Source organism: Martes martes, assembly GCF_963455335.1.
Source record: "Martes martes genome assembly, chromosome: 13".
NCBI lineage: Eukaryota > Metazoa > Chordata > Mammalia > Carnivora > Mustelidae > Martes > Martes martes.
The window spans coordinates 63,129,308-63,151,508 of record NC_137901.1 but is presented as its reverse complement, the minus strand read 5'-3'; the positions used below and the strand labels follow the sequence as shown (position 1 = coordinate 63,151,508).

Here is a 22,201-nt window from a genome sequence, read left to right as displayed (position 1 = left end):
GTGGGGAGTGGTAAGGCCTCCCCTCCTGTGACATGGGTGCTCCCCTAGGGCTCACAGTCCATCCTCTCCTAGTCCTGACACCCCCTCCCTGCATGGATATCACCCCCAACTTCATCCCCACTCTGCAGCCAGGCCTGCTTCTTGACACCAGCTTTCCTACCACTTGTATACTCTTCATCAACTTCCCTGTCACCTCCCCACATTGGGGCACATCGAGGTTGAGGGCAGAGAGCCTGGCCAGGGCCAACTCCAGGTGGGGTGGGGAAAACCTAGGATTGGGCTGAGCAACAACCCTGCCCTTCCTCAGGCCATCCAGGCATAGGACCCTAGGGACACAGCCAGCCCTGCCAGCTGGGCCTGCCATAAGCACCCCCAGCCCTGCAGGCCTGGAAATAACCAGGCCCACACTCAGTGCTTACTCAGTGCCAAACCCAATGCAGACAGCTTTATTCAATGAGAGCGGATTTATGCCGTGCCTACTGTGTGCCAGGCACTTTTCTGGAAGATGCAGGGGTGTCCCTGCCCTATTGGAAGTCAACCCCAAAGAAGGACAGAGGCCAGAGACCCCACATTCTGGGAGGAAATGCAAAACTTGCCGAGTACCTGGTAAGCAGTTGCAGGGAGAGCATGGAGAATGGCCCCTGGGTCAGGACAGGCCTTTCTAGGAGGCCGGTAAACTCTGCCCTGAGGCGGAGGGAGCCGGATGTGCACAGGCCCAGGGTGGGGCGGGGAGAGGGGGTGCTGGCATGGGGAGCAAGGAAAAGCGGGTCATTGAAGGGGCAGGTCCAAACCCTGGGGGCACACAGGATCCTAGGCTCTTGCAGGAGTGAGGTGGGAGTTCGGGGAGGATGTCAGATAGAGGTGGGTCTGAATCAGAATTGGGTTGATCAGGCTCCCCCTGAGAAGACAATGGCGAAACCCAAGGCCTGGAGAAGTGAGGCAAGAGGGGGTATGGGGGTCTGGAGACGGGGGGCATGGGAGTGAGAGGTGTCTGCCAGGGTCTGGGGTCACCAGGAAGTGTGAGAAGGAGAGCATAGCCGGCTGTTTCAGTGCTGCTAAGAGAAGAGATATGAGGACAGAGAAATGCCCTCTGGCCACAGGGAGGTGAGGGGACCCAGCCCTCAGACCTTCTTATACTCCTCTCTACTACGAATGACGAGACAAGGGGCCATCCCAGGGACCAGTGGTTGTGCACATGGTCCTGATGTGGAGAACCCAGCCAGGTGGCAGAAGGACAGCCTCTGAAGAACCCTGTGTCCCTCAGAGTGGCTCTCCTCACTCTGTTCCACACAGATCCTCTCGCCCCACCTGTGAGTGAGGCAGTGAGGCACAGAGGTTAAAGGGTTCACTCGCCCAGGTTGTGCAGCTGGGGATGGTCACGAACCCAGACTGGTCCAGCTGGGAGCCCAGGCTGGGCCTGCAGGCCACACAGATGCTGGCAGGCCTGATGCCCCATCTGGGGCGGGCTGGGAGGTGGAAGGCCACGGTCTGGACCGGTCAGAGCCACCCCAGGCCAGACACTCTAGGGCTGCTGACGCCAGGGTGAGGCAAACAAGGTCATTATCAGGTAATGAGCTCATTACTGAGGTCAGGCAAGGTCATTACTGGGTAATGGGCTGTCCCCTGCAGAGCCCCTTGCCCCGAGACCGTTCCTAGGGAACGCCTGGGTAGCCAGAGCCACCGGAGGCCAGAGAATAGTTCCAGTGCCTCGTAGCCAAGGGGCGTTCAGGGACAAGGTGTGCCCAAATCCAGTCTCCACAGGAAGCCCCGGACCCTCTGGCCCCTTCTTTAAAGGAGGAGCCACCGGCAGCTCAGACCTGCCCTTTAGGCCACAGGCGTCCCATGCACCCTGCTCACCTCCCAGTGTCCGTCACCACGGCCCCCCTCACCATCTCTTGGCCAGCAAAGACTGCTTCTGGGTGCTGATGGCTGACGGCAAGGCAACAGGGCCTGCCAGAGCTCTGCGAGGCAGAACGAACTAGCCCAGAATGGTGTCGTGAGCAACCACCCAAGCCAGAGCTGCGGCCTTAGTCTCCTGAAGCTCCACCACATGGCCCACACTTCAGGGCCCCAAAGGGACCACAGCCTTCCCTTCCTAAGAGCCCTGGGGCTGAGGCCCAGACCCCAGCCAAGATGGGGGTCTCGTCAGTCAGGTTCCCACAGCAACCGGCCCAGCTGGCCCAGAGAACAGGTGGGCACCTAGGCTCTTGAGTCCATGACGAGGGCCAGGGCCCGTGACCAGAAAGGCGAGTGGCAGCCCACTCCTGGCCCAGTTCCAAGGCTAGCCCCTTCTCCTCCCAGCGGGCCTGGTGGCTCAGGGAGAACACACTTCTCGCTCCCCTGGGGGTCCCCCTCCCCAAAGAAACCCTCAGGGCCAATGCGGAGGGACCCCCCATCTGCATCTCCATGTGCCCCCCTTCGCTGAGAACGAGGCTGGGCCGGAATTTGGTGTGCAGACAGTTGGAAGAAGACAAAGACCACCATGCCCTGAAAGGTCACACTCAGTTCTATCTTGCAGCGTTGGCGAGGGGGTAACCTGGGCATCTGCATTTCCAGATGCTCCCGTGACAACTGTGAGGCTCCCCTGCCCCCTCCGAGGCCACCAGGGCCCCCTCCAACATACAAAGCCCACCTGGCCCTGCCCACTGAAGTCTTTCCTGGATCCCACTGCCCTTGGTCTTTAGAAAATAAGACCTCCTCTCTGGGTGGCTGCCAGGATTTAATGGCAACAGAGGACAAAGGTGAAGCAGTTCAGCAGCCCCTCCTTGTCTAGACAGAGGCAGAGCCCCAGGGTTTTCCCTCCTCCCAGGCCCTGAGTTAATCAGTGGTCAAGCCTGCTAATCGCCCAACCCTGCCTGTGTAGAGGGGCCACCTGAAGGCACAGAGCCCAGATGGGGACAGCTCCCAGAGCTGGTGGCTTCCCACAGTCACAGCCAGCCTCCCCACCCCCAGCAGACCTGGCCCTGGCCCTGGGCACACAGAGGGGGCCGGAGTGGGGAAGGAGCTGGGCCCTGCCCTGGGCCCCACTCATTTCCTCTGTGCAGGGGGCCGGGCAGGCTGGGCTGTGAGGATATTCTAGAAAGCAGAAGAACCAGAAAGCAGGCCTGTGTGCCAGTCCCCCTGGCCCAGTCAGTAGCTCTGTTCCTGCTTCCTGTCTCATTCCTTCTGAAGCTACTTCTGTTCTGACCAACTAGCCTACGCAAGGATTCCCCAGCCTATCCCCTCCCCTCCACTCCTCAGCTTCTGCTGGCCCCTCCACCTGTGAAGCTCAGGCTAGGGTCACCGCAATCCGTTTCTTGACTATTGCTGCACTTGACCTCAGGGGCTCAGGGTCATGTTGACCACAGCTGCCTGTTCACCCCTCACCAACACCTACCTCTGCAGCCCTCTTCAGGGCTGGTCGGGGTCCCCGGGGCCTTCCCAGTCTGCATTCGCTACTGTGCAATCTGTTTGCCCCATAGCCGTGACTTTGGGAGACACTGCCACCAGCCATGACCTCACATCTGGACCACCTGCAGGATCGTCGGCTCTTCACAGCAAAGGCTCTGTTCCTATCACATCCCTCCATCAGCCTCAACAGTCAGAAAACTTTGCAGCCCCTGTGTGCCTTGACAGCCCAGGCCCAGCCTTCCTGGCTCTCACACCACATCACAAATTGGAAGACTGTCCATGATCACCACTCCACCTCCCACCCTCTGCCGGCCTGCCCCAGCCTTTCCCAGCCTCCCTGCTGTGCCCCACCACGGATCTGGTCGTAGGGGCCTCCTTCATTTCATAGTGAGGCTCAGAGGAGGCAGAGCCCCTGGGTCACACAGCCTAACTGCAGCAGGTGTGGGGAAGAAATCCAGGGCATTTTTGTCTGCAGTATTTTAATTACTGAGGAGAGGGGAGCAGGAGTATGGTTAACGAGGCTCTAGGGACCAGCAGAACCAGATGCTGGAGGTCCCAGGGGATCAGGTGACTCAGCAGGAATGGGGGGGTCCTGTGGGGTTTGATGGAGTGCCAAATTCTCACCTCCATATGTACCTTCCAGAGAGGCTGCAATGAATGAATGAATAAATGAATGAATGAATGAATGAATGAATGAATGAATGGAGGGGATCCAGAAGTCTTTATGGTGGCCTGGGGCCAGGGCTGTCAAAGAACAGGGTTGGCTGGCTCAATTACACACACGTGGGCACAGAGCTACATAGTGGCGAGGCCCCTGTGGGCTCTGGGGACACAGGTCCCAGTGGTTGCCTTGCCATCTCCCTCCCAGCCCAGCCTGGATTCATGCCAGGCCCTCCCTCCCCACAATTTGCTAACTAGCCCCTAGGGTTTGGTGAGAACAACATGCTGGGCAGAGGGATACAGCCCACGGTGCACTGTCCATGACGCTGTGATGGACCCAGGCAGGTGCAGGGGTGAAGGTACTGGGGTGAAGAAGGGCGGAGTACAGCAGTGACGAGTGCCCGCACAAGGGGGGAAGGTGGCAAGGACAAGAAAACCAGCACGGATGGGACGGCTGGGTGGGTCAGTTGGTTAAGCAGCTGCCTTCGGCTCAGGTGATGATCCCAGCGTCCTGGGATCGAGTCCCACATCGGGCTCCTTGCTCGGCGGGGAGCCTGCTTCTCCCTCTGCCTCTGCCTACCACTCTGTCTGCCTGTGCTCACTCGCTCGCTCTCTCTAACAAATAAATAAATTAAAAAAGAAAAAGAAAACCAGCACGGATGCCTATGAAGGTCTTGAATGCCAGGCTGAGGAGGTGCATGGGCTGACTAGGGTGAAGGGCAGAGGCCCTGCCCTACCCAGGACCCTCAACCCCAGGCTCATTCACTCATCTACTCTGGCATCCAACATCCCGTGTGTTTGGTACCTCTGAGAACTCAGTGACCCAGTCACCCGGTGCTCAGGGACCCTACTGTGGATTCAGGTGGACAGAAAACAGAGCCATTTAAAGATGGGGGCAAGGGTCCTGAGTCACCTGCTGGGGCCTGGGGTGGCCAAGGAAGGCTGTCCTGAAGAGGTGGGATGAGTGGGAGCCGCCAGGGAAATGGTGTGGGGTAGGGACATTCCCAGCAGGAGAAACTGCCTGAGCAAAGGCCCAGAGGGGTTGAGGTTTTTGGGTAAAAGAAGACATGGCCAGAACACAGTGGGGGTGGGGTGGGACATCCAGCGGCTCCCTGAGGACTGGGGCACAGCAGAGAGCCACCCAGACCCCTGAAGAGCTTAAGTGCGGGTGCCCTCGAGAAGGATGGGTTCCTGCAGCTGGGGGGGGGGGTGGTGGTGGCAGGGATAATATCGGCCTGGACTAAGGTATGGAAGTGGGGCTCTAGTGAGTGAGGAGGCCTAGGGGCAGGAGGGTCCATAACTGCTGCTGCCTTCCCCTGACTGCGATGGGATCAGTAGTTTGGAGTAGAGGGTGCTAGCCTGGTTCCTGACTGTGGTCTGAGAGCCTAGGCCTCTCTGCAGCCCCATTCCCCATCCTGTCACCCCCTGCCCAGAAACCAGAACTAGCTGCTCAACCCAGAGACAGCGCAGTCCCCGTGAGCAAGGCCAGCACACTCAAGCCTGCCTGCATTGCCCCGCCGTGGTCCCCTGGGTCTCCATCCACCCGCCCCCTCCACCCCCGCCCTACCGGAGCTCCCCAGGCCAGGCCAGATCCCCCGAGGCCTCGGTCGTTCCCACAGCCGTCCCGGGGGCCCCTCTCCACGGAGCGTCGCCGGGGCCCCAGCGGTCGCTAGGCTGCGGGTTGGGGCTCCCGACCAGGCCCGGCTCCGCTGGCGGTGGCGGCTGCGGCTCAGATGGCGGCGGAACCGGCGCGCCCGTGGGTCCAGGCGCGCACCGCATACGGCGCGAGCGAGGCCCTGCGACGGGCCGTTGGCCGCCGGCGGGACCACGGCCCGCAGGCCAACGGGCCGGGCCCTGAAGAAGCCCGCGCCCCGGGTCGCCTGGCTCGCCTGCGGGGCCAGCTCCGGGCCGAGGCGGCGGCGCGGGCCGATGAGCCTCGGCTGCTGAGGCTGGTGGAGCGCGCGGGGGCCGCGGCAGGGGAGGCCCGGGCGCCGGGGGAGGCCCGGGCGCCGGGGGAGGCCCGGGCGCCGGGGGCCGCGGGGCGAGCGGACGCGCGCAGCAGCGGCTCGGTGTGCTCGGTGTGCGGAGAGCCGCGCGGCGGGGCCACCTACCCGGCGGGCGTCCTGGAGGTGAGCGAGCGACGGCTGCAGGAGGGCCTGGCGGCTGTGCGCGCCGAACTGGGCGCGGGGCTCGAGGCGCTGCGCGCGGAGCTGCGTGCGGAGCTGGACGCCCTGCGCGAGCTGCTGCCGCCCCCCCCGCCGCCCGCCCGCCGGGAGCCCCGCGCCGCCCCCCGCGCCGCGCCCCGCGGCCCAGCCCTGCTGCGGGCGCTCGGAACTATGAATGCGTTCGCCGCGGCCGCGAGGCCCGCCGACGACACCCCGGACGGCCCCGCGGACGGCGGCGCGAACAGGGCCCCGGCCAGGAAGAACTTCAAGAAGACGCCGGTACCGCCCGGGGCCGCGCAGGGCAGCGGGGATTGAGGGCGGACCCCGCCGAGGGTCGCCGGGACCCGGGACAGATCCACCCGCCTCGTGGATGGAGAAGGAGACTCAGACGCCGCCTGCTAGGGCTCTGGCCATGGGATGTAGCAGTCGGGACGCGAAGAGCCTGGGGACTCCTGGGGATCAGGTCTGGGGAGTGCAGACGGCTTTGCGCCTGAGACCCAGTCCGGGTTGGAGAAGGGGCGGAGGCCCTTTTGGTCTTAGACCTGCAGAAGGGTCTGCCTCAGGGGAGGGTGCCGGTTTTTTCTGTTCTGGGGTTTTTGTTTTTTGTTTGTTTTTCTTAAGTGTCTTGGGCCCAAGGCTGGGCCTCCAAGCACTGAGATAATGTGTGACCCACACCTAACTCAGCAGATGTTAGGGACACGTGGGTGGCTGGGACATTATCACCTGGACACAGCCTCACTCAGGGCAAAGCCACCCAGATGTGCAGCCGCAGTCCACAGGCCATCAGCTGGAGGGCAGCCCGACCCTGGCCAGCTTCACTCTACTGGTGGACCCAGCTTGTCACTGGATAGTAGTGCCTGGACACAGTGGCGACTCATCTTAGCTTCGCTGTGGATGGTGACGCCAAGGACACTTAACCCTTCACCTAGCCTCGCCATAGGCTCTCCAGAAAGTGTCACCCTACACTCAGTCTCCACAGCCTAACCTCCCATTGTCAGCTAGGCTCAGTTTCACTAGCTGTCCTTGTCACCAGGACCCACTCACCTACCACAGTCTGTAGCAGAAAACCCCAGGCCAGAAGCTTCTCATCTCCTGGCCTCAGGGAATTGTACATTTAAGTCACCGTTTAACCCGTACAGTGGGGTCGGTCAGCCAGCTTGTTTTTTAAAATAAAATGTGTAGTCTAAAGACTTTAGCAGATGGTGTATCTAGGACCTGCTAGTTTTTCTCCTTGCAAATGGGGGCACCTTCTCCCTCTCAGAGGAATCAGAGGAGGTCTCCACGTTCTGGGTGGCCAGCTGGGACTGGCTGTGATGGGGTAGAGGAAGGGCGTTCAGGGGTCTCCCCGTTGTGCAGCACACCAAGGCCTCGGTGGGCTTAGGGTAGGAATGCCAGCTCCGTGGGAGAGGCAGTGCTCTCCCACCCCACCCGCCTGCAAGGTACGTGAGGGCAAGGTCACTCTGCATCGTTTATTGTGGGAAGGGGTTGAATCTGGCTCCTAGGGATCCTGCCAGAGCCACAAGTTGAGGCCCAGGCCCAGCAGAGCCCCATGCACACGGGCTAGGAACGGGGTGGGGGCCGAGGCTGCCCCGTGGATGGAGGCACCCAAAGAGGCCGATACCCTGCGCCCCCCTAGAGGCTGCTGTGGGCGGAAATTCTCCACGAGCGGTGTGGGGCTTGAGCCGGGGAGCCCGGCCTGGGGCACAGTCTGGAACTGGGCCACCTAGGGTTTTGGGGCAGAGACAGATCAAGACGTGGGTGGCCTGAGGTTTCAGGAGGCAGGGAGGAGAAGGGCAGCACTGCCCAGGGAAGAGGTTGTGACCCCACCTGTGCACGCCCGATGGGGACCGGGTCCTCGAAGATCGTCCAGACAACTGCGGGCTGGCAGCCAGGTGTGGTCAGTGACCCTGCGTAGCGGTAGTAGCGCAAGAGGCCGGAGGCGCCCGGTAGCAGCGAGGCCAGTGGGAAGGTGGATGTCAGATTCACCGAGGCCCCTGGGCAGGGGAGGGGAGGCGGGATTGAAATTGGCCTCCCGGTACCCAGCCAGTCCCGGCCTCCAGCACCCGAGTCACGCCCCCCCACCACCTGCCGCCCATGACCCTGTGGCTCCTCACCGCGCTGAGACACGTTCTTCAGGCCTGACACAAGGACGGAAAAGTTGGCATTGTCAGTGTCCTGCTCCTGGGGAGGGGACTCCAAGTGAGAGGGGCTCCAAGTGGACGGGTCTCAAAGGGGGAACTCCAAAGGGATCTAGGGGAGACTGTAAGTGGCAAGAGGGTACGCTCCCAGTAGAGGTCAGCTGGGAGATCTGGGGGAAGGTCACCCCCCACTGACCCTGCAGACCCAGGACCTCTGGCTGGCCCCATCCTCCTACAAACTTTATGCACTCCCCCCACAGCTTGACAGGCCTGTTCTGCCCCCTTTGCAGACCTCCTTTCTGGGAAGTCACAAAGCCCCTCTCTCCCTCTCTTACTACCAGGGGCCCTCCCTCACCGCCAACTGCACCGCCAGCACGGCCAACCCGTCAGGGTGACTTCGCGCCTCCCCCAGGCTCTGGTACCTTGTGTTCATGTGGACCACATGCATCTGGAGAGGCACAGATCATGAGAGGTACCCGCTGTCCCTTCCACGGGCCACTCCCGCCACCCTACCCCATGCCCAAGCCCACCTCCATGGGGCGGCGCTGCCCATCCAGGCTGTGCTCTGAGCCTGCTTGCCCAGGCCCCCCCCAGTGGAAGTGCAGCTGCAGTGCGCGGTAGGCAGGCAGGGGCAGACCGGCGCCCCGAATCTCCAGGAGGCTCTCCGGGCCAGGGTCCACGTGGAGCACCACTGAGGGTAGGGGAGCACGTGACTCTCTCTTCCACCACCACCCCCACCCACCCTTGTGTTCTTAGGGCCCAGGGTGCCAACACAGGTCCCCTTTGGCCAGTCTGCTCCCTGGCTGGGCTTCCACCGAATTGGTACCTCATTTGGGGTCCAGGCCCCTCTGCGGGTCAGACCGCAGGGGAAATACCCACCCTGCAAGGACGGGGGACAGGGTGATCCTCCTATGGCTGGAGTTTTGACCCAACAGAGCTGTGTGTGATATTGGGTGGTTGTGATGACATCCTGATGCTGGGGAGGGGGCGCTCTGACTTCTGGGAATGTCCTGACTCCTAGTCCTAGGGGGCAATGGCTGATTGCTATTGTTGGGGGGTAGTTTCCTGTTGGAGGTGTCTTTACCAACATGTGTGGATGTTCCTGTGCTGATTGTGGAGATTTTGATCCTTGTATGTGTGTGGGGGAGGGGCAGGTAGTTCCCACTCCCAGGTGGTTCCTGCTCCTGTCTGGGTTCAGGGGAGGGGCAGTTCCTGGTCCCAGGGTACTGACCTGTATGGCCATTATTCTCCAGGGTCCATGGGCCTGGAGGTGCTGAGTTGTAGCCTTGGAAGATGAAAGGTCCCAGGGTGGGGTCCCGCTGGACTAGGTGAAGGTCAATGTTGATGGGGGACTGGGCTGGGCCCCCACAGGCAGGAGCTATCTCCTTCCAGTGGGTGGGACCTGAGGAAAAAGGCTAGGAATCTGCGGGTGGATTACGGAGGCAACTTGGGGGTACAAAGAGGAAGACAGTGGTCCCTCACACATACACAGAGAATTGCCCAGCCTCAGGAGGCTTGTCCCTGCCTCCCCACCAACTCCCACACACCTAGACAGGTCACAACTGCCACACACACCCTAACCTAGCCGGATCACAATGTTTGTAACTCTCAAACAGGCAGGCCATACTGCAGTCACCTGCAGGTAGACTGTCCCACAGGGAATGGGGGTGGAATGGTCCCGTGGCCCAAAAGTCCCACGCCCACACGGGGCACCTGAAACACCTGCTCACACATGGGCTGGCCACGCTGACAAGCTTACAGGCCCCACTGATACGAACAGCTTGGCACACGTGGCAGGACTGGAGGTCACATCAGCAACAGACCTGGACACACATGCAGGGGGACAGTCACAGCCAGCTGCTATGACCCAGGACTCCAGACAGAAACGTGCAGGGACCACAGCAGCTCAGCATGCACACTGCTTTTGGGTCACGCTAGCACCAGACCATCACAGGACAGACATCCCACACAGCTTCACACGATACTCTGTCCTCACCGCACTTCGGGTCCTGGGAGTCATAGCACCAGGTGTCTGCGGACAGGGGACAGGGTACTGAGATGAGGGACAGTCATCTGGGTCCGCGCCACGCTCCATCCCAGCCAGGGTCCAAGAATGGGGGTGCAGGGCTTAGGCAAAAGGAGGCTGGCGCAGACCCTGCTCTTCTGTCCCAGACCCCAGTATCTCCTCCCCCTAAAGAAACCCCCCAGTGGTAGGGCTTAACAGGGAGCAGGAGGAGCTACAAGGGAGTGTAGATTCCAGAACGGATGAGCAGGGCCCAGGTGCTCACCGTTTGAGTCCCCGCACACCAACACTGGAACGATGAGGAAGGTGAGTGCAAAGCCCTGGGACCGCATGGTGTAGCTGCTGCAGATTCTGGAGGACTGGAAAGTGCCAGAGGACAGTGGGGGTAGGCAAGGCAGCTGTTTGTTAGTGGGGAGGGTGAGGGGAGTGGCTAAGTCTTGAGGGCTCACTGGCAGGCCACTGCAGAGAGGGTCCGAGGGGGTGGTGTCCAGGCAGGGCCACCGGCAGGGAAGACCAAGGTCTGAGATCACTAGGCACAGGCTCTGATCCCAGGGCCGGGTGCCAGCCACAATCACTGGTATTCACTGGAGCAAAGCCCTTTAAACGGAGTCTCTCAATTAATGGGGGTGGCGCTGCGATGCCCATTTAAAGATGAGGAAGGAGATGGAGGCTGGGGGCCGGGAGTGACATGCCAAGGCCACCAGGCAAGGACAGAAGATGAAATGGGAGGGCACCTTGAATCCCAGTGCTCTTGACTTTTGAGGCTGGGGTGGGAGGGTGTCCCTTCCCTTCTGCTGTGGGCCTGAGACCACCACCTGCCCCAAGACCACAGCCTCTCTTGTATAGGTGTCTCCACTGCACACCAAGGGCAAGGCGTTCCTTTGGGGGATCATCCCACCATCTGGGAAGCTGCAGCTCTCCCACTGACTCACACCCCCCAGGGGGGGATTCAGGCTTCTGCAGCAGCTCCTGAGGCCCGACCCCGCCTCAGGCTGAGGCCTGAGCCTTTCCCCTCAATTTGCTGTCCTGCAAAGTGGGGCTGATTTCTCTGTCCCTTGGTGTAACCAGGAAGGTGAGTTTGGAAAGAGCTCTGTATCTGGGGATGTGTGTGCCTGTGGGTGTAAGCACAACTGGGCCAGGAGGGTGCAGAGAGGGCGGTGATACCTTTTTCCAATCTCCAGAGGGCCAGACTCTTCCCACTTTGGGGAAGGGGCACTGTCAGCAAAGCTGACGGCACTCAGGACCCCCCACCACCCCAGCAGGTGTGTTCAGGAAGCTCCTAACCCCATCAAGGGACTCCCTGTTCTTTCCTGACCCTGGCCCCTCACCCATCCAGCCCGTGGGCCCCCAATGCCCAGCCTGGAGCCAAATGCCAGGAGGCTGGGTTAGGAAGGTGAGCACAAGGGCCCACCTGAGATTGAGTCCTTGTGGGTACCCTTTTGTTCCTTCATCACAAACTGGGGAATTCCTGAAAGGGCCATGGTCAGAGAGCAGAAGGAACAGGGCATCCTGGAGCCCTGCACCTAGCCTGGCTGGTACAGATGCTCTGACCCCTCCGCCCACCCATTCCCACCACTGTGTCATGCAGCCCCGACGTGTCTGGAGTCTCCCGTCCCCATTTGGGTCACACCAAGGACTGACCACACCTGTTCCAGAACACGAATTTATTTGGCATTTGGATGAAATGGTTCTCACAGCATCTTAAGAAAAGGATTAGTGCCAACCCAACCAAAAATAAACCCAAACTAAAAACCCTTAGTGAAAGGAAAACATAAAAAACAGGCATCAAGACAATGTACAGTATGGACTCCTTCCTCTACCAGGTAAGTCAGGACCTGGGGGAGGAGGCCCCTCCCAAGAGCTTGGCCTGTACCTCTGGGGGCCCAGTCCCTCACAGGAGCACAAGTGTCTTAGCTACTAGGGTTGGCCTCGGGATTCTTCATTGGACCGTGGAGCACAGTCAGATCTTACAAAGGGTGGCAACTGGACAGGAGGCCGAGGACAGCCAGGCTGACCCCAGCTCCCCCCTTGTTCCTCTCACAACCGCCCCCCAGCGGAGGTCAGCTCCCCGGCACCAACTCCTGCAGACACAGCAGGTGGGGGTCTGGAGCAGCCCCGCACATGGGCCTTCTGCCCAGCCCATGGATGCAAGTGGGCTGAGCACCCCAGCGCCGGGACAGAGCCCTGTGGCCAGTCCAGAAAGCAGGCCCGCCATTTCAGGTCACTCCCTCCTCAGCGCCTCCTCTGTGCCTGATTGGCCCCAGCAGTCCTTCAGTGCCCACAGGGAGTTCCCCAGTCCCACATGGTTCTGAGGCATGGGCCAGGGACATGGGAGCTGGGAAGGACTCTCAGCTATAGAGGTCAGGCCCTCTGTGCTCCGCTGGGGCAGACACTACAAAGCAGACATGCTCAGGACACTCACCTGCACCAGTAAGACCCGTGACTGTTCTCCAGCCCTCAGCTGCCCCGAGCCCAGCAGGCTGGAGGCAAAACACGCTTCCTGCTTTGTCTTCAGCGGCCAGTGTGGGCCGTGAGGGCCCAGTACTCCGTTCTCAAAGTGGCAGCCCTTTGGCAAGGGGAGCTCCGGCCTGCTTGGCATGCAGCCCACCTGCCTCCCACACTCTGGGTCCTGCAAGCGTGGACAGGCAGTTCAGACTTCACACCTCTGGCCGGCTCAGGGGATGACAGTTTCTGTGGGGCAACTCAAAAACCTCATTCTGTCCTGGAGGAACACAATGGGTTTCCAATCGGAGAGTGTGAGAACGTGCCACTGAGGTCTGTCACCACAGAGCACTTCTAGTCAACCCTCTAGTCACTGCACGCTGGTCTGGAAAGGCTACACCGGGGACCAGCTGCAGGGCTCCATGCGCTCAGCTACACGGTGGAGGTGCAGACCTCACTGTGCCTCCGGGCCACCCCAGACGTCACAACGGGCCTGGGAAACCGGGGCGCCATGCCCGAGCTCTGGTGTACCACTACCACCTGCAAAACTTGGACACATATGTACACACATATAGACACGCGCACACACACAAAAAGAAAAGATCCAGACATTCAACGTAGAAAAGATATGGATGTGCTAAAAATCGCACAGAACCCGCTTAATCTCGAAACCTCAGAAATGCTAAAAGCCCCAGGTCAGGAGATGAGACCGCTGCCCAGGAGCAGGCAACAGGGTCCCTTGGTCCAGAGGCCCCTGGGCAGGGTACCCTGCACCCCGAGCTGCTGAGGAGCATGAGAAGGTGGCATGCGGCCACTGGGCACTCAGCCCCAGCGGTGACAGTGTGCAAGGAGACGGACACAGCCCAGGGCATTTGTTTCGGCCACCCCTCCCCACAAAGAAACAACCCTTTATGGCACAAACATGATGGGGTGGGGGGGCAGGCCAGGCCCAGAGGCGAATCAGTAAGAGTGGGGGCTCCAGAAGCTAGCAGACAGGAGCCGGTTAAGCCCCCAACCCCCAGTGGAGGATCCAGGGCCAGAACACTCATGCGTGGCTAAGGGCCTTGGCCCAACTCCAGGGCTGCCTCTTGGGGGAGCCATGCACAGCAATGCTGGGGAAAAAATGGCAGGGTGGGGCCAGGGCCTCCTGGTACAGAATTGGGCTTCACCAAGCCCAGCTAGACAGAGCGGAGAGTTCAACCTCCTTCCAAGACCCTCTTTCCTCAGGGCCTCGGGCACCAGAGGCCCAGGCCAGCGCCCAGCCCGGGGAAGAGTCACCCTTGATGTTCACAGCTGGGGTGGAGTGGGGGGGATCCTCAGAGCAGTCATTGTGGTCACCTTCAAGGCCGTCTACCCTCAGGCAGACCAAGTACCCAGACAATACTGACAGTCCACAAACATGGTGGTGCCTGGAAGCGCCCCTCCCGCCTCCTGGCCACCAGGGCCCCATGGCTATCTGGCAGGCTCCTCTGGACGGCATGCCACAGTGAGCATGCCCACCAAAGCCAGGTGTGGTGCAGGCCCCCGCCCATGCCCACGGTGCCATCTTTGTTCCCTACTTCTGAAACGTGTGGTCTGAACGAACTCTGTCATTCTTCTGCTATTTGAAAAGGAACAGACAGGGACCAACAGCTATGCGTATTTCTAGAGCCCTCCAGGAGGCCCAGTGCAGGTGTCTGCTCCCTTGGGAGGCCGGTGTGGTCTGTGCTGCACATGCGTGCGGTCAGTGGGTTTGCGGCCGTGCAGCTGGGTCCAGGCTCACTCAGGGGCCCTTTAAGTCTCCCACGGGAATCAGGATTTTCTTGACAGCAAAAAGGTGCTCTCCGCCCGTCGGGGCCTTGGGCTGGGCCATCCTCTACACCACGGTACTGAGGGAACTGCGGCTATGGCGGCCGCCCCCCTGCAGTGCCTCTGTGGCTGGGGTGCTCCCGCTCTGGCCAGGGTCAGGGGGCACAAGCAGGGCACTGCTGCTGTCAGCTGAGTCTTCCAAGTCGGCCAGAGAGGGCCCTGCAGCGGGCAAAGGGTGCTCCAGACGCCGGGGTGACGCCCCTTCACCGCCACCATCCCCTGGGCTTGGCGGCCTGGCCTCTGCCGGCTCAAAGGCATCATCGTCTGCAGGGAGACAGAAGGGTGTCAGCAGGATGGTGGGTCTGGCACAGGGGAAGAGGGTGGGCTGGAGAGAACCAGGGGACGCTCCTCCTGTCATCACCCCTCACCTCTGCCCACCTGGCAAGGGGCCAGGTGCAGGGGTACAAGTAGGAGCAAGCCATGGTGTGTGGTGTGGGGGGACATGGCAATCAGCAGAACGAAGTCAGGGGAGAGGGAACATCCTCTCAGACTTGGTGGGAGTCAAAGCAGGGCACCCCTGACATGAGGGAGTTATTGGGCTGGTGGCCGCCAGGCTATTGGTGGAACACAGGGATGGGAGTGCAGGAGACAGGGCTGGAGCAGGCAGCTCGGCAAACCTCACAGGGGGGTTTGAGGGAAGCTTTGTGGCAGGCAACTCCGTTCAGTGTGCCTGCTCCTTATTAGCCAGTCCCCCTCTGAAAGCTTGGGCATGGGGGCCCAGCGTGCCCCCTTTTGCTGGCTGGCCTCCCCCAGCCCCAGCAGTCCATGACCCTGCCCTGGGGAGGCTCCACGCAGGCAGCTGGGATCTCTTGCCCTCCCACAGTGGCATCCCTGGCAGGAAGCCTGTTGTACCCTGACCCCCCCGAGAGCAGATGGAAAATCCGTGTGTGCAGGGATCACATCCAGATCCTGCCCACAGACCAGAGAGGAGTGGTCCCGGTGAACACAGCATGGCTGGCCCCATGACACCTGTCCTGCTGTGGTACATGGGTGCACAGGGAACCAGTCACCTCAGGGTAGGGCACCGCCCACTGGTATGCTGCAGGGGGTCGTGTGTGAGAGGCGGTGTTCACACAGTGGCAGATGGGATGGGACACCTGAGCTGCACACCAGGCACAGGGACAAGCCAGGCAGTGGTGAGGAAGCCAGCACGTCCTTTGCGCTACATGGCCCTGTGAGGAACGGGCTTTCAGGGTATCAGATGGATAACAGATTTGAATCATTGGGCCAACATCACAGAACCAGCGCTTTCTCCAAAGAACTGCTTCCAGAGAGAAGGCAACGTCATGATGGTGTCTCTTGAGCTGACGACACATACACGTGTCTTTAGGGCCGAACAGTTGGTTCTGGGTGGGCCCCTGTAGCTCTGGGCTCGCCCTGTCCCCACAACCACCAGCACCTGGCTCCCCAGTTCTCCAGAGCCCAGCTAGGTGTGCCCCAAGGGCCGCTTGCTAACAGGCAGGCGTTCACAGGAGGAAGGCCAGTGGCAGTGTGACCGCTGCCAGCGGTCATCTGCATGGGCAACACTGGGAAGAGCCCGCCTACTGACAGATGGCAGTTCCTTCCACCTTAAACAGAAACCCAAGGGGAAAGCAGAAGACCAGGAGGAAGTGGAGGATCAGGGTCCTGTGGACTGGGGAGGACGACCACCGGCTGCACATGGTGGAAGGTTAGTGATGTGCCGCTCCCTGTCCCTGCCGGGGAAGCACCTGCAGGGTCGTAGAACACGCTGTCAGGGTTGATGGAGGCCTCGTAGGGCGGCGGCGGATCATCGGGCTGATCGATGTCTGGGTACTTATACGCGGTGTAGGGAGGCGGAGGGTCGTGGAAGTGGAACGTGCCGCCTTCCCCATCGTCAGAAAGGTGTAGTGGCGTGAGGCCGGTGCCGAACCCGTCTGGGCCGTAATCAAAGCCAGGGATCCTCCGGCCAAGGTTGAAGTGGTGCACTGCACAACCACAGGGAGACAAGCAATAGAGCCACGTCACTCAAAGGCACGCAGTTCAGCCCCCAAGTCACCCACCACCTCTCAAGGCTGGACCTGTCACCCCAGGCCCAAGGGATCAGGTATCCCGACTGTCACACTTGTATGCCCAGCTTGCCCACCCGGACCCCCTCCTTCAGTCCATTCCTGGCCCTAACCCATGTGCAACCCCTCACTACTTCCTGCTGCTTCTGCCGCCCAGCCGTCACCACAGCCCTCCACCTGAGGGTCTCTGAAGCTGACCTGGTGGGAACTGAGGGTCTGAGGAAGGACTATGCTTGCTCTCAGTGCCGTAAGGCCCCCAACTGCAGCTGGCACGGCCCCTCAGCATTCCCGCCACCTTGACTCAAGAGCCCTTGAGCCCTTGGGGTCTGCAACCATCCCACCGCTCTCCACATGGACTGGGGGACTGGGTGCTGGGGAGCCTGGCTTGCTTGGTGAGACAAGGAACAATTCCAGCTCTACTGAGGGCACAGGCCTCTCACTGCAGAGAATTTGGGCTGAAGAGGGCAAGTCACACCCTAAGCTGCCTAACAGTTCTGGGTGTCTGCTGCTCTGCCCTCTCTCCACCCCACAGGTGGCCCACTCATGGTCCAGGCTGCCAGAAAAGGTAACATCACTGATTGGAACACACAACAGCAGCTGTGGGTCCTGCTTCAAGGCCTGGAGGGGAGGGGAGCCTGAGGGCAGCTGGCACTGACAATGTGTCCCGCCCTTCACATATCCAGGGCCTGATTTCAGGTCCCCAGGACAGCTCCTCCAGCTCCTCAGGTGCTGGGAACAAGCTGGGGCATCCCTATCAATATCCTCTCCTTCCTCCTTGCCCCTTCCTGTTTCCTGTGCCCTCCCACTTTCTCAAGGGGACACAGCCTGGAGTAGGGCCTCCACTGGGGCTGTCATTGGCAGGGCGAGCTGCACTCACAGTTGGCTCCGATCAGGGACTCAATGCGTTCCCGCCGCCTCTGGCGAAGCCGGTGGACCATGAAAAGCAGCAGCGACAGGATGAGGAAGGAGGAGATGCAGCTAACGATCAGACGCATCCCACTGGCCATGGAGTCGAACAGGCTGTTGCCATCTGTTACAGGGAGAGGAAGGAAACTGGCTGTTCTCAAAGAGGGGAGCCTGACCCCCAGGTGCTTAGTGGTACGGGAAGGCCACAGCCTTTTACCACCAGGCAGGTATATGGAAAAGGCAAGTGCTTCCTGATTCTCTGCACTTGATGATCTTGGGAGAGATGGCAGAAATGAAACAACTCAAAGTCATGAATACTGTGTTAAGACCAAAGGAGAGACGGAAATCGTGGGCCAGGAATAATATTTTACCTTCCAGCCTAGCACTAAGTTCCATTCAATGAGCCCCTTCTGCCTAAGAAGCTCTGCTATAGGTCCCCGTACCCCCAACCACACAGGACAAAACCAGGCACATGTGACCAAGCTCCTGGACCCTAGACCAGGGATGCTCACCTGGGTGACTCTGTAACTCCCAGGGAACATGTGACAATGTCTGGAGAGACTCTTGGTCCCCACCAACTCCTCAAGGATGGAGGCACTATTGGCCTCTGGTGGGTAGAGGCCTGCGGTGCTGCTTAGCAGCTTGCCGAGCACAGGAAGGGCTCACATCAGTGCTCAGTCCCAAATGTTGACTATGCCCACACAGAGAGAGCCTGCCTTGCCCTGGTGCCCACCAGTGCTTGTCCGGTGCTTGCTGTGGGGGGAGCACACGTGGTGATCACGGGAGGAGACGTGAGGGAAGAGAACTTGCGCCAGCTGAGCACCTATAGGGGGACAGACTTCCCCATGGGCTCTCACTAAGGTGAGATGGGCCACTCGCGCCAAGTCACAGACTAACAGAACCAGGAAGTGGTCCCGAGAGTACCTGCCTCCACGACCCAGAAGGAAGGCCACAGAGGCCACAGGCCACAGGGCTGTAGCCACTGGAAGCAGGATTCCGTGCGGGTGGAAGGGCCAAGGACTGTCGACTTCCAACTCTGTGACAGCCATGGAGGCAGATCCCCAACCGCCAGCTCCAAGGAGACACTTCATGACCAACTAGGATTCCACGTGAGAGGCCGGGCTCCCGGGGCCCTTCTACTGCTTCCGCAAGCCCAGCCAGCTCCAAACCAATGCAGATGGTCTGAGCTCACTCTTGTCCTCCTCCCACAGGGCCAGGGAGCCTCCCTCAAAGCTGCACTTATTGCTGACAAAACTTGGGAAGTAAACATGTATAAAGAATACATCCTCTCCCCAATTAGCTGCTTTTCTGGTGCCTCTGATCCTCTTCCAGTGTCAAGGGAACATTCTGTCTCTGTCTGTGGGAGGACAACGTCAGCTCAGGGGGCTGCTGACATGTCTGCTAATTGGTGGCCAGCTCAGAGATCCCAAGGGGGCACCTAAGCAACAGTCCCTTTGCAATGACTCTTACTAATCACTTCCAAAATAAACTCAAAGACACAGTAAAGGTCCCTGACCATCCCTCCATGGTGATTACCAGGAAGGAGGAAGCATCCCCTAGAAGAAAGCCATCTGCAGTCAGACACAAAGAAGACAGCGCTGTCCTAGGAGACAGAAGCCAGTTCTTGGGTCCTTGGGGACTCACACCATGACTGATCAGCTATAAATGTCGCCTATCCCAAGGTCACAAAGATTTTTCTATGTTTTCTATTTTCTTTTAGCGTACTTTATTTTTTTTAGAGCATATATTTTTCTTCTAGAAGTCTTACAACATAAGTTTTATAGTTAGGTCTATGACCATTTAAAAAAAAAAAATTATTTATTTATTTGAGAGAGAGTGAGAGAGACCATGAGAGGCGAGAAGGACAGAGGGAGAAGCAGAATCCCTGTGGAGCTGGGAGCCCGATGTGGGACTCGATCCCAGGACTCTGGGATCGAGTCCCTGAAGGCAGTTGCTTAACCAACTGAGCCACCCAGGCACCCGGTCTATGACCATTTTGAGTTAATTTTTATACATAGTAAGATGTGTAGTTAAAGGTATATATGTATATATATATATTTTTTTTTGAATATGGATGTCCAACTGTTCCAGCACCATTTGTTTAAAGATATCCTTTCCCCATTTAATTGCCTTTGTACTGTTGTCAATTATTAGTTGGCCATATAAGTGTGGGACTATTTCTAGACTATTCTGTTCCAGTGATCTACGTGTCTCTTCTTCTGATAGTACCACACTGTTTTGATTACTATGACCATACAGTAAGTTTTAAATCAGGTACCATGAGTCCTCCAACTTTGTTCTTCTAAAAAACAGTTTAAGCTAGTCTAATTCCTTTGCCTTTCTATATAAATTTTATTTATTTTTTTAATTTCTAAGTAATCTCTACATCCAATGTGGGACATGAACTTGCAACCCTGAGATCATGAGTTATGTGTACCACTGACTGAGCCAGCCACTCCTCTACATAAATTTTAGAATCAGCTTGCCGATGTCTGTAAAAAGTCTGCTGGAATTTGGGTTAGGACAGCATTGTATCCATAAATAATTTAGGGGTAATTAACTGCCTACTGATATTGAGTCCTATGATCCATGAACATGGTATACCTCTCCTCTGATGTCTTTCATCAGTATTTTATGGTTTGTGCATATATTTGTATGGCTTATGCCTAAGTCATGCTTTTTGGTGCTACTGTAAATGGTACTTTTTTTTAGATATTTAAATTTCCAACTATTCACAGGTAGTATATATAAAAACAATGGAATTTTGTATATTGACCTTGTATGTGGAGACCTTGCTAAACACACTTACTAGTTTTAGTAACTTTCTTGCAGATCCTTTGCGATTTTCTATTCAGACAATCATATCATCTACTAAAAAAAAGATAATTTCATTTTCCCTTGTGGTCTTGATACCTTCTCATTTTCTGGCACTGCCCTTGACCTCCTGTAGAACCCTAAACAGAGTGGTGAGAGCAGACATCCTTGCCTTGTTGAAGGGGATACTTTCCCAACGTCCCAGTTTGGGTGGCAGTGTCTCTGTCCTTGTTGGAATACAGGTACTTCCCAGGAGAAAACACTCAGCTTGGGAAGCAGGCAAGAGCCTGCAAACATAACACTAAACAAGAGGCAGGAATAAGCCCTGAATAAGCTGCTCTGGCTGCACAGGAGAACGGCCTACAGTAGCTGTGGTCTCATCCAGATGCCCTGAGAGCCCAGTTCTGCTGAGAAGTCCTCAGGGCTTGGCAGGCCCTACAGGTCTTACACAGGCCTGGTCATTCTGACAAAGCCTAGATGGAGAGGTAAGGCAATATGGACAGACTCCTAAGAAATGGAATGAGAAATACATGTGATGTGGCTTGCAAAAGCCAGTCTTTGACTCCTGTGGAAAGTAAGTGAGCTGGGGGTTCAGAGTGATGTGGCCAAGACACAGGAGACCTGGTAAGCACCTAATCAGTGTTTGTCAGAATCCCATAGGAATGCATCTTATACAAGCAGGTACGATCTACTCTGTGAGACAGGGAGGCCCAAGTGTACCCTCACTGAGTTCCACTCTCCCTGGTAGGCTCTTCTGTACTCTTCACAGCCAAATGCACCTCTAGGACATGTGCCAAGGTGTCTGACTCAGCCAAACCTCAGACCCCCTCTGACACTGCTTTGCCCTCTCCCCCAGACGCCCTTCCTGGCATGCAGGGACACTGATGACTCTCTGCTTAACGAGAGTTCTAGTTGTTGTGGCTCTCACACACCAGTTCCAACTCCTGTCCCACGAGCACTAAGCAAACCAGTTTCTCCTCTACAGGGGCCCTGGAGGATGGAGATGGCCACCATGCCCTGCCCAAGCTTCTCTTCTACGGGGTCCATGAGCTTAGGGACTTCCACAAGGCCCTGTCCACGTCTGTCTCACACTGCCAAGATAAAAAACCAAATTCATGCTTTTGATTTACAGTTCTCTTGAGATTATGAATTCACAGAGATGCCAACTGCACAGGTGTGGAGAATAATCCAGCATGTTTTATGAGTATGATGCCCCCTAACTGTCATAGAGAGCACACTGCTACCTGCTGCTCTTTTCTTTCTTTTCTTTTTCCTTTGGAAAGGAAAGGAAGAGGGCTATCTAGAGACCACATGCCTGCATAGTGTCTAATCTAATCACAAACACCACCTGGTAGAATGGAGTTAGTTTCTCAAAACTTTCTCCTGAAAGATTTTAGTGGTAGAAATCGATGACTATAAGCAAATAAAAACTGTCATTACCCCCCACATCACCAAACACGGAAAAGAACTAAAATGGGGACATAAATCTTGAGAGGAGAAAGCTAGGTCAGATTTAAAGCGATCAGTTACAGCTGATTCATGAACAGGCACCCTCATTCAAGTTCAAGTTCACTGATGTACAATACTGGTTACCTACCTGAGAACTGACACAAGCCAACCTGTGAGGTGGCAGTTAGAGAAGGCCGGGTCATGTGACACACATATGCTCACAAGAGTAGTTGGCCATCAAAGCTGGCTGAACAGCTCCATAAACAAAACGTTGCTTTGCCATGTGCCATGAGCTCTCACAAATGCCCACCACTGAGAAAGCGAAGGAACATCTGGCCT

General features: G+C 58.0%; 3 protein-coding genes across 4 annotated transcripts in view; 1 reads left to right on the top strand and 2 right to left on the bottom strand.

The window, feature by feature from the left end:
• Positions 1-5,774: 5,774 nt before the first annotated feature.
• LOC308354024 (protein FAM246B-like) lies at positions 5,775-6,530 on the top strand (the record flags this gene model as incomplete). Its single annotated transcript, XM_080821232.1, has 1 exon — positions 5,775-6,530. Exon 1 carries the CDS (start codon positions 5,784-5,786, stop codon positions 6,528-6,530), a length of 747 nt encoding a protein of 248 aa, XP_080677358.1. The 5' UTR covers positions 5,775-5,783.
• A 1,141-nt stretch (positions 6,531-7,671) lies between these two features.
• LOC308354261 (carbonic anhydrase 15-like) lies at positions 7,672-10,708 on the bottom strand (the record flags this gene model as incomplete). Its single annotated transcript, XM_080821614.1, has 8 exons — positions 7,672-7,938; positions 8,043-8,209; positions 8,330-8,396; positions 8,709-8,801; positions 8,884-9,044; positions 9,585-9,755; positions 10,350-10,385; positions 10,642-10,708. The coding sequence occupies 8 exons, from the start codon at positions 10,706-10,708 to the stop codon at positions 7,714-7,716; spliced, it is 987 nt and encodes a 328-aa protein (XP_080677740.1). The 3' UTR covers positions 7,672-7,713.
• A 1,319-nt stretch (positions 10,709-12,027) lies between these two features.
• Positions 12,028-22,201, bottom strand: part of DGCR2 (DiGeorge syndrome critical region gene 2) — a 92,339-nt gene continuing 82,165 nt past the window's right edge. For both annotated transcript variants that reach the window (XM_080821538.1, XM_080821539.1), the window contains 3 exons: positions 17,571-17,723; positions 16,376-16,612; positions 12,028-14,930 (listed from right to left, as the gene is read on the bottom strand). In XM_080821538.1, coding sequence (XP_080677664.1) covers positions 14,674-14,930; positions 16,376-16,612; positions 17,571-17,723 — 647 coding nt within the window. In that variant the 3' untranslated portion in view covers positions 12,028-14,673. The remainder of the gene's footprint in view (positions 14,931-16,375; positions 16,613-17,570; positions 17,724-22,201) is intronic.